At 41.9% G+C, this 15,603-nt stretch overlaps 1 protein-coding gene across 1 annotated transcript in view; it reads right to left on the reverse strand.

Annotated features, from left to right (window-relative positions):
* Positions 1 to 15,603, reverse strand: part of syt3 (synaptotagmin III) — a 38,874-nt gene that overhangs the window by 10,288 nt on the left and 12,983 nt on the right. The window contains exons 4-7 of the mRNA XM_026164155.2: positions 10,945 to 11,340; positions 8,485 to 8,587; positions 7,626 to 7,802; positions 2,564 to 2,690 (exon numbers count right to left, since the gene is read on the reverse strand). Of these exons, the coding sequence (XP_026019940.1) occupies positions 2,564 to 2,690; positions 7,626 to 7,802; positions 8,485 to 8,587; positions 10,945 to 11,340 (803 nt within the window). The remainder of the gene's footprint in view (positions 1 to 2,563; positions 2,691 to 7,625; positions 7,803 to 8,484; positions 8,588 to 10,944; positions 11,341 to 15,603) is intronic.

Here is a 15,603-nt window from a genome sequence, read left to right on the forward strand (position 1 = left end):
AATTCAGTCTCACGGAAAGACGGCGGCTATAATTTCCTCCTCATCACATCTCAGCATATTTGTAAATTTGTCGTCAACCTCATTCCGGCTCCAACACATAATTTTGCTATTTGCTGTTTTGCCAGTGGGATTTATTTGCTATGAAAGCATTTGATGTGGATGCTGTCATGTTATAAAGCATGTGCAAATTAAAATGTGATGCACACAGTTTTCCAAATCCAACTTTTGTGGCTGCGTGAGCGGCTCTGTCACTTCGGCTTATTAGCACTTGATGATTACTTGTTAGCTTTGGATTAAACAGGCAGCTGATGAAGGCTCTTTGAGTTCTGCAACCCGAACACAAGCCCTAACATCTACATCGAGGCGTTGTGTTTCTTTTTTTGAAAACGGTTGGAGGCATAAAAGCATTGCAAAATATGAGTGGTGTAAAAATTCGGTGTTAATGAGGATGTGATTGAAATTAAACAATCACCTACACTCCAAACAAAAGAGGAGCCGTATTATGCAAATGGATGAAGCATTCATGCTTTTCAGTGGTTGAAGGGGCTTTTGATGTGCCGGAGACAGTCACACAAAAGGGAGAAATTTCCAAATCATACAGCTTCACTGTCACTGAAAGCTTATTTTTCTCACTTTCCCAGCCCTCTTTGATTCTTTTTATCCCAACACGGCAAAAGTACAACCCCATTTCCAGAACATGAAAGAAAAATTTAAAATGATTAAATATATATATATACATATATCCTTTAATCTACATTTAACTGAAAATAGTACAATCAAAAATGTGACAGTCAAAATGAAATGCAGATTGTACAACTATAACATATAGTATTATATAGAAGGCATTTAATAGGAGGCACAGCCTTCTCTGGACGTGATGTAAGCACGCCTGCAGCTGTGCAACCCTGCATGTCCCAGACGTGTTCAGCAGCAGACATATTAGGCCTGAAAGGCCTGAACCGCTCTGGCGGCGTGGGGACGGGCTTTGTCCTGCTGAAACAGCCGCACGGTGGGGTGCCGCAAGAGTGGCACAAATACATGTGCAAGGCTGCAGCAACGTACATGCCAACGGCCCAGCTTTGACCAACTTCAGCCAGTCGCAGGTGCTGGCAATGATGTTACCATACCATACCATACCAACTTTATTTCTAAAGCACTTTAACATAAAACCAGAGTTTCACAAAGTGCTGTAGATGTGATGTTCATTTGCACATTTGTGTTTGGTAAACTAATCCTGCCACTAGTTAGCTAACTGATCAGCTGGAAGGTTTGGGTTTTCTGAGAGATTAAGATGATGTGAAAATGAAGACTGAAAATATTTCACAGCATAAAAAAGACCAACCCCCCCCCCCCCCCCCCCTAAAAAAACACCTTGTAGCAAATATGGCGCTGTGGACACTGTGAAAATACTCCACGGCCAGAAAGTTAGGTGAAAAGAATTTCATCATTTACAGCAAAATATAATTTAAAAATCCAGAGAAATGTCTTTAGTAAAGACCAAGGCCCCAAACCCTGTTTTACAGCCATAATCTTCAGGGCTTTAGACAGCAGTATAGCCGAGTGTAAAGAGAGGTCCCTTTACCCATTTCCATGAGACAATTTTGTGTTTTCAAAGAACATCCTTTGCCTTGTCATTTTGACGGTTGAATCCAGCCGAGATATGGAGTCACAGACTGGGAACAGAGGCTTCAGAAAGTCGCTGCACTGAAATGCAAGTACAGCGACTATGGTTCTCCGAGCCCAATCTCAAAGTGATGGAGCTGTAAGGCCAAGTTTCATTTCTATGAGCAGCCAGTTTCACAGCAGCCGCCTCGGCTGTATAATACAGGTGATCATAGATCTTTTATTTATTTTTTGAGTAAACGTTATAAGGGCTAATAAACTGTTGTGTGGACCGGTCGAGGGTCAATAACCCTTGACGTGATTAAAGCATGTGTAGGCCTTGATGTGATTCTCATTTCCCATTGTGGCCTTTAGTGAAACTGAATTTGAAACCCCCATACAAGCAGGAGCGGTGTTAAATGCACATCATTTAATTCTGTTTTCTCTTACATGTTACACAGGTTCACAAGTTCAGAGACAGGGCGCTACTGGTGATATTTATAGATCTAACACAAAGAACAACAACTCACATTTGTGAGGCCACAGAGCTCATAAATTCTGAGCTTTTCCACAGAGAATAAATTAGAAGACAGGAGGATTTTTCAAGGGCTAAGGGTACATTTCCTGGTACAGAATGTCCCGGAATGTACTCAAATATTGACTGAGCTGTCCTCAAACACCAAAATAACACGCAGGAGTTGAGTAGCAGAGCCCTGTAATAGTCAGAAGAACATTATCCTGAATAAATTATGCTCCAGATTAGATTAGATTACATTAGTTGAACTGTAACGATTCTCCACGGGAAGGCTGGGCCATCAGTGCATCAGGAAACAGGCCGAGAGAAAACAAAAAACTGATGCTGTTTAAATCTTAAGGGGATTCTTTTATTGTGTGAGCTTTTTCCACAGCATCAAGTGAGCAGTTTGCCACTAAGGATGAGTGTGGTAGGAGTGAGAAGCACCTTTGTCTGGAATTTCTTCTTCCTGTCTGGCAGTAGGTAAATCTTCACGTACGGGTCAGAGAAGCCATTGGCATCCTTCGCTGGCAGGTCCAAAGCTTTCAGTATCTTCACCACCAACTGCTCCGTACTGCGAGAAACATACACAGAAAACTCCATTAAACTCGTATATAAAAAGCCAAGACGCCCAAATTTGCACGAACACGTATGAGCCCTAGACAGGGTCAGCCTCCCCACACACCCAAACACCTCAGCAGAACTCATATACGCGTATAATAGTGTGGGAGGTTCAGTGTCTCTGGTGTAAAGAGTATCCAGAATAGCTTGTGTGGTGTGCGTGTCTGTGTGTGTGTTTGTGTCTTATCCCTGCAGCTGTATCTTGGTTGCACTATCAGCGATGTAAGCACAGCAAGCACAGATGTTCAGCCAGCGCGCCTGTCCAGTGCTGAGCTCATTAATTAACCTTAACACAGTACCCTTTAATCTGTAGTCACTTGGGTCATGGAGATGTTGGTGCATAAGAGCCGAGCAGAAAAAGATGAATAATTTATTAGCCAATAACAAGAAAATGAATGTATTTCACAGGAGTACGGATTAATCATTGTAACAAGTGCATGTTTAACATTTGCTCGGAAAATGCGAGAAACTGCAGCTTTTCTACATCACGTGTGATAATACGTGACCCAAGAGACAGATTCAAAATCTTTACAAAAAAACCCCTAAAATACGAAAACATGCAAGCACCCAGCTGTCAGAGTTATCAATGTAAACACATTTATTTGACTGATTGCATATTTCTTGTACATTTAATCAATACTACAGTGATTGCCTAAGGCAGTGGTTCCCAAATAGGGAGCAGGAGCTCCAGGAGAGATGCTGGGGTGAATTTAAAGAAGTTGTCAGATGACTCCTGTACTCCTGTAAAAATGAAATCATCCCAAAGAAACACCTTTTTTCAGTTGGCAGCATTCATGCAGATGTTATATTTGTTAACACAACGCTACTCCCAGTAATAAGGAAAAAAGAGAAAATCACGTTACACACAAACAAAATTAGTAAGAATTAAGTTATTAACATATAAATCAGGTTGAAAGCTACAACTTACCAGCAATACTAGCAATTTTTTTCTATGGTGAAAACCTTCACCTTTTAGTGACTGTGAAATTATTGAATTAAAAATTATTTGCAACCCCACTGATCGCAGGTTTTTCTGTGGGTTTGGAAACCAAATCAAAAGAAATCCTTGGTGTAAAGCGATTATCAGAAACACACATTGTGGTTTTATAATCCTTATTTAATCCAGCAGTAAACAAAAGTGTACCTCGGAAACGGACATTTTAAATAGAAACCTGCATGTGTCCATCACCTCCAAGGTGACTGATGGGTCTTTTCATGCAACTAAACATCACAATTAATAGTTTTGCTGTTACAGGATTGTTTAATCAAACAACTGTAAAACAGGCCCGTAATATTAATTATAACTCTTATATAAATATATAAAATAAATAAAAACAGCCTGCAGCTAACAATTACTTTCACTAACAATTTATCTGCTGATTATTTTACCATTATGCGCCACAGAATCTTTAAAAATGAGTCAAACAATTAAATTGTTGTTGTAAGTTCTGATTATTTTTCTTCTAGTAAACGAGTCAAAGTATTAGCTCCTAGAAACCTCAACATTTTGATTTCTTATGTGGATTTATGGTTTTTCTACCTTGTATTGTACATGTATGTTACATCGGTTTTTCTCCAAACAGAAAAATAATGCTATCAGCAGCTTTGATCTAAAAATAGCACTTTTGACACACTCCCTTATAAATGCACAAGTAAGCACTATAACTGGAGTGTGAGCATTTTTGTTTTTTGTCATGGAAACAAACATGCGTGCAACATGCCCACAAACACACACACAAACACAAGCAGGCTGATGCGCATGCCCTAACATCTAAACGCTCCATCACACCGTCATGGCTGCATCTCCCAAGTCGTTTGTTATGTATTTAATTAGCAGATGAAGATGAAGATGGCTCGGAGGCTTTTAATCAGACCTCGTTAGACTGTGTCTCTACGAGTTAACCAGTGTGTCAGCACTTCATTAGCTGCTTAAGGAGAACAGCGTGAACTTTGGGGCTGAGGAAGGATCAGCAGGGCGAACGCTGGCAGTGACCCTGGCAGTTATGTCTTCTCTGTCCAAATGCAGCATTTAGTACAGCCGTGGCCAATCCAGACACATGTTTACCTCCGTATCACATCCAATTAAAGCAATCAGATAAACATGCCTACCAGTCGGCAATCACACCGAATAAGGGAGAAGATGTGCGGCGCCAACTGCTGCAGGAAATTACATTTCCAGGCAGGTAAATATTTCAACATGAAAGCCCTGAGTCATTTAAAAATGCATCAAATAATCATTTAATCCAGTATGATTTGTGGATATGTTGGCAGCAAAGATTCTGCAGTCACCTCAATGCATCAGTGCGCTTTAATGACAGGAAGCTTGTGAACAAAAAAACCCAAACAAATCTACCTCTCTCTTATTATCATGAATTTTCCATTACCTGTTAATTGATAGTTTAACATGGCTGCGGGTTTTCCTGCACTCATATGTCTTACTACAGAGCAAGACATGAGCTCGAACCAAACGCCAGGTTTTTACACAATCCCCGAGGCAACCTGCAGAGAATATACCTATTACTGCTTGAACAGGGAGTGAAATTCACAGCCTTATTCCTGGCAGACAATGCCCGAAAGCTAGCTATTATTCCCACAGTGGAAATGTGTCAGCTTTTAATGGGATTGTCAATAGAAATGCCTTTCCCACAGGATCTGAGGAAGACTGACATTGTTGTTCTGAATGTTACACTCCAAACAGCAGGGTTTCGCACATTAACATACCAATCTTATCACTGCCGCAACACTAACACACCAACACCTCGCGTGTGCATCTACACACCTACCCACACTTGTTTTTGCTACATCTCAGACCTTTCCCCCTCACTTACATCTGCTCACTGGCCTTAATGAAACAACGTGATGCATTACAAGCGACTAGAGAAAGGCATAAGTTAACATGTGACTTTATAAATGGGGGGAGGAAAAAAAGGGCACACGAACCGTTTTCGTCACTGCCCTCCGTCTCCTACCAGCTCCCATGCTAATTCTTCGTATCTGTAACTTCAGCTATAACACAGCCTGGTGTTATTATGTGTTGACAGGGTTGCTGTTTAAAGTGGCTCTCCATATATAATTCATGACCGAAACGGCCTCTCGCTCCCTTTCTTTTCTGACCATCAGCACTTTTGCCCATCGCAGTGCTTCTACATGTCAAAGCAGGCAGAAATGGGGGCTGCCAGCTGAGCAGCCGACTCACTCCTTCCCACAACCCACCAGCACCTCGACTTACATTCACATTCATGTACACACCCAGCCCGCACAGCATGGCAGCCAACAGTTACATACTTAGACCCAGCAGACCCGTGCTCTCCAGCAGAGAGCATTCAACTGAGCGTCGTCAAAGGAGTAAAAAAGGAAAGTAAGTACAGCAGCCTGTGCCACACAGTATCTAAAGACACAGATGCCACTTTCTCATTTTAAAAACCTTAATATTTCAGTTTATTATCATAAACAAATGAGAGCACAGCTGAGAAAACAACTCTCACATCTCCTGCTGGTGATAAGTTAGCTCAGAACGTGCTCGCTGTCTCAAACTCAATTTCTCTACTTCAGTTGGAGGATTTCTTTTTGTGTCTACTGAAGTGGATAAACACGCTGGAAGATATTTTCCCAAGAAGCATCCTCTTTGTTCTGTACCATAAAGACATTCAGCAAATCAGTGCCTGTTTGCGGCACCTGACTTAGTATTTGAACGACTTTACAACCTAGCGTGATCAAAGTGGCTGAAAAACAGATGCATCAGCATTCAACGGAGACGTGCTGGTAGTTCGAACCAGTTTTGGTTTCATCATGCAAAGCTGAGAAGTTGTTCTTAGAGATAAAATTCTACAAATATATATCCCTGCTATCACAAGAATCTACAGGGTGCTGGATTTATTTATCTACTCGTCTTTTAACCAGGCTAGCAGTCTTTTTTTATGCATGGCACCAGTGGTCTATCCGCCCAGGCCAGCCAGCAACTTCCAGAGCCAAAAAATGAAAACAACGTGTAAGTGCTAAAAATTATAGTACCTGCAGAAGCCACTCGAGGCGAGTCATTCCCCATAGATACCCATGTTAAAATACCCACCTTTACAATACTAAAAAGCATGTTTATAGCCTGCTAAAAAAAGGGTTTGGGGCTCTGGAGCTTATTTGTTCTGTCATAAAAACTGCAGGGTGTTATTTTTTTCTAACCCAGCCAACTTAATTAGGATGTCTGCTAGGCTTCACCTCCACTAAACGAACTGCTGAACCTTATTTGTGCTGTTGACCCTTATTAGAGCATTAAATTAATAATTTGGCTAACTTTGACTGTAGTTGTACTAACAGCCTGTGGTTCTGTTGGGTTTACACCCATACACTCGCGGTCACCAACCTGGCAGTCGAAAAACTCACAAAACAGATCTTAGTGCTTACATCCATCTTTAATTTACAGGCTATAGTCCTGACTAAAATATCCCAACTACTGTAAGATAGATTGCCAATCTTAGTACAAATTAACATATGTGCATATTAACACTAAACACAAATGCAAATGTATAAATGAAAATGTAAAAATGCGTACATATTAGTGTGATAATTCTCAAAACTAAAGACGCTGTTACATTCTGTGGTGGTTCGTGTTGAAAGTCTTATGACAGATGATTTTATGATGGGAAAGTCTCCATGCTACTGACTGTGTAAGTGTGTATTTACGGATTCGTTGAAAGCACTGTATGCCCACTCAATAACAGCCTCATAAAAATATTAGTGCAACCCAGCTGTGTGGTGATGTAACAGCTGCACCATTCACCGTTAAACTATGTATGGTAAATGGTTTATTAATGTTCAAATTCTCCACTTTTTACATTAGAAGACATTGGCAGGGTGAGAGTAGGTTGCTTTTGGTGCAAACTTGCTGACTTACTTGAAGGCGTAGCGCAGGAGGAAGCTGATCTTGCCGCAGGTGTCGCCCTGTTTGCCTTCGCCCTGGTCGCCTTTGGGTCTGTAGAGCTCCGGTTTAATCTGCCCAATGCTGGTTACCTGTTCCTTCTCCTCTCCATGGAAATCGGGACTGGAGAGCTGGTGAGTCATGGGCTTGGGCCTAAACAGAGATAAAAGGGCTCAGAGGGTGCATATTAAGGGAAGCGCACCAAATGCACACGTGTAGTCACTAAAAAAGTGTGATTTTGCAACATTATCAGAGATACAGAGACGGGCAAACATTTTAAATTGGAGTTTACACACAGTTTGATTTCCCACACCTTTTTGTTTACAGTGCAGTTGCAATGCTTGCAAATATATGAAGGGAAAAAAGCAAATAGCAAAGTAGCTTCGTGGTGATAATAATTCTGTAAAAAAAAACACACTTTTCAGAAAATGTGCACTTTAGTGTTTATAGAGTTAACATTTGTGCCCTTGCTTTGAAAAAATCCACGTGTCCACAAAGTGAGATATCATAAAAAAACATTCAAAACAAGCAGTGCAGACGCTTCGCTTTACAGACCTCAAAAGAGTTCATTAAAAGAGAGCAAGATTAAAACCGCTGTAACCTGAGTAATGCGATTTTCACGACTGTGTTTTCAAAAACACATTTTATAAAGGTAGAGTCCTCCTCTTATTGATGTACTGATGTGTTTGTTAAATGGATGTACGGTAATGATCACCAGCTCGGGGGTTAAAGTTCACTCCTGTTTTTATTTCCCACTTTGTCTCTGAATTTGGCGACAAAAACGTCAGCGCTAACGGACTTAAATGAAAAACAAACACACACACTCTATACTGACCGAGGGGTGACCTGCTGTTGGGAGTGAGCGTTCGGCAGGTCTTTATGGGCTCCACCCTCTGAGTTGGGAACGTCTGGAGATGTCTGACTCAGCTTCAGAGTTCCTACAAGAGTATAAAATCTTTGGTGACTCACATGCTTGTTTTGTTTTGTTACAGTGCCACTAAAGACCTGCATTTTTGTCAGCAACATTGATCTCATTGATTGTTGTACTTTGATTTAGCAGGCAGTGATTTACCAGCTGAGGGGAGTGAAGGAATGAGCAGACATATTTACAATAGCAGAACATGAGCCAGCATTAAAGGCATACAGAGACGTGAAACAAGGCTACATCAAACTGCAATAAAGGCAGCCAGCAAACATTTGATATTGAATAATGATAAACAGCGTGCACCAGCGCTGACAGCCAGCATAAATAAAACTCCAGGATGAAAACTCAGAGCTGTTTTTATAAACTCAGGTCCAAAATATCTCTGACAACAGTTTCTATTTTAGCTTCTTTTTCTAATTGCTGCCTGTTTTTGTATAATGTTGTGCTCAGCTGACAGGCCAGTTCAAAACACTCCATCATCACATGCTGTTTGGACAGCATGGCTTAAAGTCAGGTGCATGTTTTAAGGCTGTCTTTTATTCCTGTAATTGAGTCAAAACAGCACAAAACAGCAAAAAACAGCGAGAATGCATAAAAATGGCAAATGGCCTGTATTTGTATAGCGCTTTACTAGTCCCTAAGGACCCCAAAGCACTTTACACATCCAGTCATCCACCTATTCACACACTGGTGATGGCAAGCTATATTGTAGCCACAGCCACCCTGGGGCGCAGTGACTGCCGGACACTGGCGCCACTGGGCCCTCTGAAGTGTCTTGCCCAAGGACACAATGACCGAGACTGTCTAAGCCGGGGCTCAGACCAGCAACCTTCCAATTACAAGGCAAACTCCCAACTCTTGAGCCCAGCTTTAAGTCAGAGGTAAATGCATAGGAATAATGGTGTCACATTACCATCTACTAACTGTGATATGTGATACTGACGTTGAAATATCATTATGGATTTCTATAGTTATGTAACTCTCTTGGCACCGCAATTGGATTTTGAATTTAATTAATCTGCTAAAAAAGACTCAATAAGCAAAGCTACGGTTTAATTTGATAATTTGATTATTATCATTAGAATTGTTATCATTTTATGAATATTTATATGTTATTCTATTATGTAACATTACTTCTCTCATCTTCATATAGTGCAATATTATCATTATAGTAATAAAGGCAATAATAATAAAGGCAAAATCCAATGAGAGTCTTCAATATATTTAATATTAATATTAATAATTTTAATTCGATTGCTTGTTTGTTCAGGGCATATCTGTTTTCACTTGGGTTTCAGTACGCTTAATTTATTTTCTACAGCAGGTGTGTTAAACTAAGAGCCTGGGGGGCAGAACCGGCCGCTCGAATGACTTTGCAAAGTGTGAAAATTGCAGAGGAGGTCATAGATTTGGGAATTTTCCCTGTATTTTGCAAAAGGAAGCATTGTGCTGCAGCTCGTTAAGAATTGATCATGTGCTTCTTTAATTTAGCAGTGTTTCTTTATAATGACAGTATACTGACTGAATGTGGGAAAAACTCATATATATTGCTGAAATTGCCCTCATTTTTCTTGAGACATCTCAGGATGTTCGTAATCTATTTTCTAAATGGACGGCTGATTAAATCTGAGTGTTTTCAGAACGTACTTGCACAGCTATACACCAAAAGAAAGGGAACTTTTGGACAGAGTATTTTTTACAGGTTATTAGGCAGCGGTTTTACCAGTTCATCCCCCTTGAGATGGAATTGGGCTGTGTGTGGCTCATAAGCTAAAATGAAATTGACACTGTGGTCTGCATGCAGGTGTTTTCTGCAAGCATGCTCTGATAAAACTAGCTGCTAAGGACAGTTAAGCAGCCAAGGAGCTACTAGTAGAGTTCCTTCAGCATTCAAGAAGAACAAAACAGAGCTAAATGGAAAGATATATTTATCAGGTGGCGGGAATCAGAGGTCTTTAGGTTGTAAATCAGCCACTCACCTGCATCATATGTTCCAAAAATTATTTAAAAAAATAATAAAATAACAAATTTGCACATTATATTTTTTGTCATTTAGATCCTAAAAGATGTGTGTACCACTTGTTTTAAATTTTACTACTAAATAAATGTCTGTAATAAAAGACCACGCCAGTACGATGAAAAAGTAATATTCCTTGAGTGTAGCACCACTGAAGCCCATTTATATACACGCAGTAATGGTCAACATTCATCATAGTGCTACAGTTCAGACAAATTATTTTACAGCATGTAGGTAAACATATTAAATTCACTACCCTGTGAGTATATTAAAATGAGAGGGTATTGACGGAGACATTGCATCGCTCTTTCAGCCTGGCTGAAATGAATGTTTGCGTGTCTTTGCTCTCTCACCAGCATTGTTGGGGTAGGTGTCCATGTCCAGGTAGGAGTGCTCCTGGGTCTCATTTGGCCCTCCAACCACGCCTCCAACCTCACCCCTCTCCAGCCCCACTAGGTCAGAGAAATGGGGGTGGTGCTGGCCCTGCTGGCCAAGGGTGGGATAGAGCGAGGACGAGGAGTGGCCCTCTTTCCTCTGCAGCAGCGGGGGTAAGAGTGACGAGCCCCCGGCAGCTGCAAGGTTTCCGACACCGGCGGTTCCAGGAAGCAACCCCGATGTCAGGCTCAGACCTCCGCCCTCCTTGTCCCGCCATGGTAGCCAGCAGAGCTTCCAGGAGACGAAAAGGGAGACGGAGAGGAGGACGATGCCGCAGAATGTCACAATGACCGACAGCAGACTGACAGAGATCTCTGCAGAGGACCACAGGAAGAAGGTAAAGAGACGAGTTAACACTTACAAGTCTCTAGCCAAGATAACACTTCTGAGAGTGCACTTTTTTGTAACCTCTATTTAACCAACAAGTTAAACTCTTGAGATTTTTACACGATTCTCCTGCACTGAGCCTGGCAGGGTTAGCCCTGAATGTTTGTGTTTTTTTTTTAAATCTGAGCTCCGAGAAAAAAAATCTTTGCAAGCACAGCCCACTCCCACACTGCAACACAACAATGCTAACAATGCTAAAGAAAGCGCTGCCAAGGGCCATAGCTTGGATATTAAAGATGGACATCTGAACCGTGAAGCCAGCTTGGAAGTACCTTAAACCTGCAAAAGGCCAACAGGGGGCAAATCCTCTGCTTGGAGAAAAACTATGTGGAAAAAGTCCTTATTATGAAAAGCTCCCTCATTCTCTCCTTTTTTCAGGAGTTTATGGCCTCATTTGCAAACTTCAAGTCTATTTGTATACACCATGACCTTTATTTGGTACAGTATGGTCCCCATTGGAATAACAAAAACAGCAAAGTAGGGTATGCTGTGATCTCTGTTGGACCTATGTGCAAGCTGCAAACTTCAGTCATACTAATAATGTAACAGTCAAGGTAGAGACAAGCAGCGCATGTGTTTAATAACAAGTTTTTATATTTTAATGAGTTAGGAGGACGGACACTTGTCTGTTTGCTCTATTGATTTGGGGTTAGGTAAGCTTAGTCTGCAGTGCTTTAATTGCTCCTGAAGTCAAAAGCTAAATAAACCCATAAAAGGCTAAAAAATGTTACCTGGTTTCATGTTTCGCCAGGATTTCCCCATAACATTGCAAGTTTCTTAGTAAAATGCAGCATCCGCTTATCATGTCCAGTTTACCAAAAACAAGACTGCGATGGTCAAAATGCTCAGACCAAGGATGTACAACTGAACATCACAGTGGTTGCGCACATTTTTGTATACAGTCTATGTTTAGCAGTGGTTTGAGCATGCTTACGAGATCAATTCTAACATGATTGTGTGTACCAAATGTAATCCAATAGCTGCTGAGGCATTTTTTTAAAAAGCGTCTTCATCAGCATGCATCTGGTATTTTACACGTTAACATGTTACGCATACATATGTCTGAGAAATCAACAATAAACCACTGCATGATGAACAATCCACACGCGCACACACGCACGCACATCGCTCCCAACATCACCACATTATCTACAAATCACGCATCACGGAGCGGCAGAGGCAGGAAAGGGAACCTGCTGTAGGCGTAAATAGCAATATGCAGCCATCCCCTCAAGCTCACATCCCAAATTTGAATCCTGAGCTTAAAATGAGGGCAAACGCTGGCAGAGTGGATGTTCTTAGAGAAGGAGAGGAGGCGGTGGGGTGGTTGGGTGGGGGTAGCAATTAAAAAAACACCAACACCGACAGTGATGTCTCTATGCAGTGTCATCCTGCATTTCCTCACGGTTATGAGCTTTTTAATGTGTGATGGCTCGAGGATTGTAACTGTGGAGTGAGGGTGGGGTTGAGGGTTTTCTGCGTGTGGATATGTGAGGGTGAGGATGTGGGTGTTTGGGATGGTGAAGGGTGGAGTATGACTCATCCGTATGTAGAAAGTGAGCAGAATAAAATAAAAAATACAAAAAAAGAGCCATTTCAGCACCAGACAGCTGGACAGTTCCAGCAGCAGCAGCCGCTGACAGAGCTCTTGGGCCGGGAAACTTTATAACTTCTGCTGAGGAGTGGGCACATGTGCGCATGCTGGACACTCTGACTTGTAAATTCATTATAAATTAATACATTTGTAAATACCTTATAAATATTATATGAATATTAATTAATAAATAGACCGAATATACAATGAGTATTTATTCTTATCCCGGACCATTTGAAGTCTTTTTATAAATAGCATCTTTTGGTCTGACGACTTTCATGACAAACGGACCAATCAGAATCAAAATGAACTACAGGCCCAGAGCCCTGAACATGAATATTCAATCACTGTAAGCAGACCAAGTAAGACACAGCGTTCAGATTTCCCAGACTGTGTACTCCTCTGCACCTTGCGGCATATAAGTAAATTTTTTTTTACCTTTTGCCCTCTTGAGCTGCATCCAGAACACGAGGTCACCAATTAAGAGTTTTTTCTGTCCGCAGGCGGGCCAGGCACGACCTTTGCATACTATAACTTTGTCTCACCCACAGAAGGAAATGTTTTCCAAACCTCCACAAGTCTCACACAAAGGCCTTAACCTCCCTTTCGTCTTAATTTACTTTGTTTCAGAGTGCCTTTATGGGCATGACAAAGACATAAGCACTTTTAAATCAAACAAAGAAGAATTACATTTTATCTGTAACCGGCTGACAACAAGACTGAGAGCAAATGAATGAAAACAAGACAACAGAAGCCAATCCTTCAGCCCAGGGCTACATCTTCTGGAACTTGGTTCGCCTACTGTCTCCATCCGCCCTCCCTCACGTTCTCTTTCACTCTCTCGTATGTAATCCCCTCAAACACCCCTCTTTCCTCGCTGTCATTTTTTTCCCCATGCTGTCTGCCTCTGCGTGCTCTCTCTCACTCTCTTTGTTCGTCACCCCAACCTTCTATCTGTCTCCCCCCTGCTTTGCCTCAGCTTCTCTTTGGTGAATTATTCATCAGCCTGTATGTCATTAATCAGCACTTGTTCAAAAGATATGATTGGGGGGCCGTGGAGGTGGAGGATAGGCGAAGGGACATAGATCGGTGGTGGAGAACACGATGAGGTGGGAATTGAGGAGCGACGAATGGGGGGGAAGGAAAAAAGCAAAAGCAAAGCACGAGAGAACATGATAACTGAGATCAGGAGACAGGAAGGAAGAAATGTTGGAAGGGGGGGGGGGTAAAGGAATGAGGCAAAAGAGAAATAAAGACAGCCGTGATGAGGGGTGGGAAAAAAATGTAGGGCTGCTACAAACATAGAAAGGCTTAAAAACAGATTGGTGCGCATGTTGCAACAGACATATACGATGACTGGGTCAATTCTTCCTTTTTGTTTCTAGAGAGAAGAGGGGGTGGGGGGTTGATAAAGCTGATACAATTACCACACCATGTGTGAAAGGCTCGAAACCACACAGGAAATGATACAAAGAGAGTGTGAGAGAGAGAGAGCAAGGGAAAAGGAGAGATTGGGGAAAACAAGCTGACAGTGATTTAGAGCGAAACCCAAAGAGGGGAGGAGTTTGAGGATGAGAAAGGTTAATGTATTGATCTGGAGAGGGGAAAAAAACAAAGCGAGGAGCTAGAGGAGTAGGTTGTGTGCAGTTGGCAGATCAGGGTGCGCTGATAAGACGTGGCTGTGATCAAATGTGTGCAGGGACTGTCGGGGGCCAAGCCACTCGCCTCCATTTGTCTCTCTTTAGGGCAGTCGCTGTAACTTCCTGAGCGCTGATCCTGCCAAAGATCCATCGCTAATCCACAAAGCATAAAAAGCGAGTCAGCAGGCGGGTAGGTGTGTGGGTAGAAGGCCTCTGTAGTACGCCGTGAAGAGGGACTGAGACTTCCTGTCAGTCAGCGACTGATGCAAGCCCACTGGGAGTCGTACATTGCTCCACATCAAACACATCTCCGCTGCTTACAAGTCATTCACTGACAGCTTTCAGCGGTCGCGATCCTCCGAGGGACCGCGGACTTCCATCAGCAAACACCGAAAAATCACAGCTGGTAAGCGGTGGGGGCCAGCGCCTAAAACCATGGCATGACATTTCTTCTCAGAGCCATCCAAATCTCCGGAGGCAACACACAGGCAATCCAGGCTAATCTACACTGAGCCACAGATCCATGCTAATCTGCATAACAGCACAGTGCACTTCCAAATGGCTCACTAAGAACCTACACACAATAATCTCATCCACAGTGCAGCAGGGTGTACCTATTCACTCTGGCAAAGGATGTGATGATATAAATATATATATTCTTATAATCCAGCTCTGAGATAACAATCACAGAATTCTACCGAGACTCTTTTGGGGATCATAAAAGAAATGGGATGGACTTGTACCTTAGCCACTTCAGTCGAGAACGTGAATATTTCATGGTCTGTTGTTGTGAGTGCACAGTACCTCTAACCATCCTTAAATGTGAGCACTCTTCTTAACATTTTGCCTCATCATACCTTAAAGTCACTGTGACAAGTCAGTACTAAAAAAGAATCTTTTGCTCTTACCTCTTTCGGGACAAAACCTACAAAAAAGAGTTCCAGTTTTAGAAGAAG

This window comes from Astatotilapia calliptera, chromosome 4 (assembly GCF_964374335.1).
Source record: "Astatotilapia calliptera chromosome 4, fAstCal68.1, whole genome shotgun sequence".
Lineage (NCBI taxonomy): Eukaryota > Metazoa > Chordata > Actinopteri > Cichliformes > Cichlidae > Astatotilapia > Astatotilapia calliptera.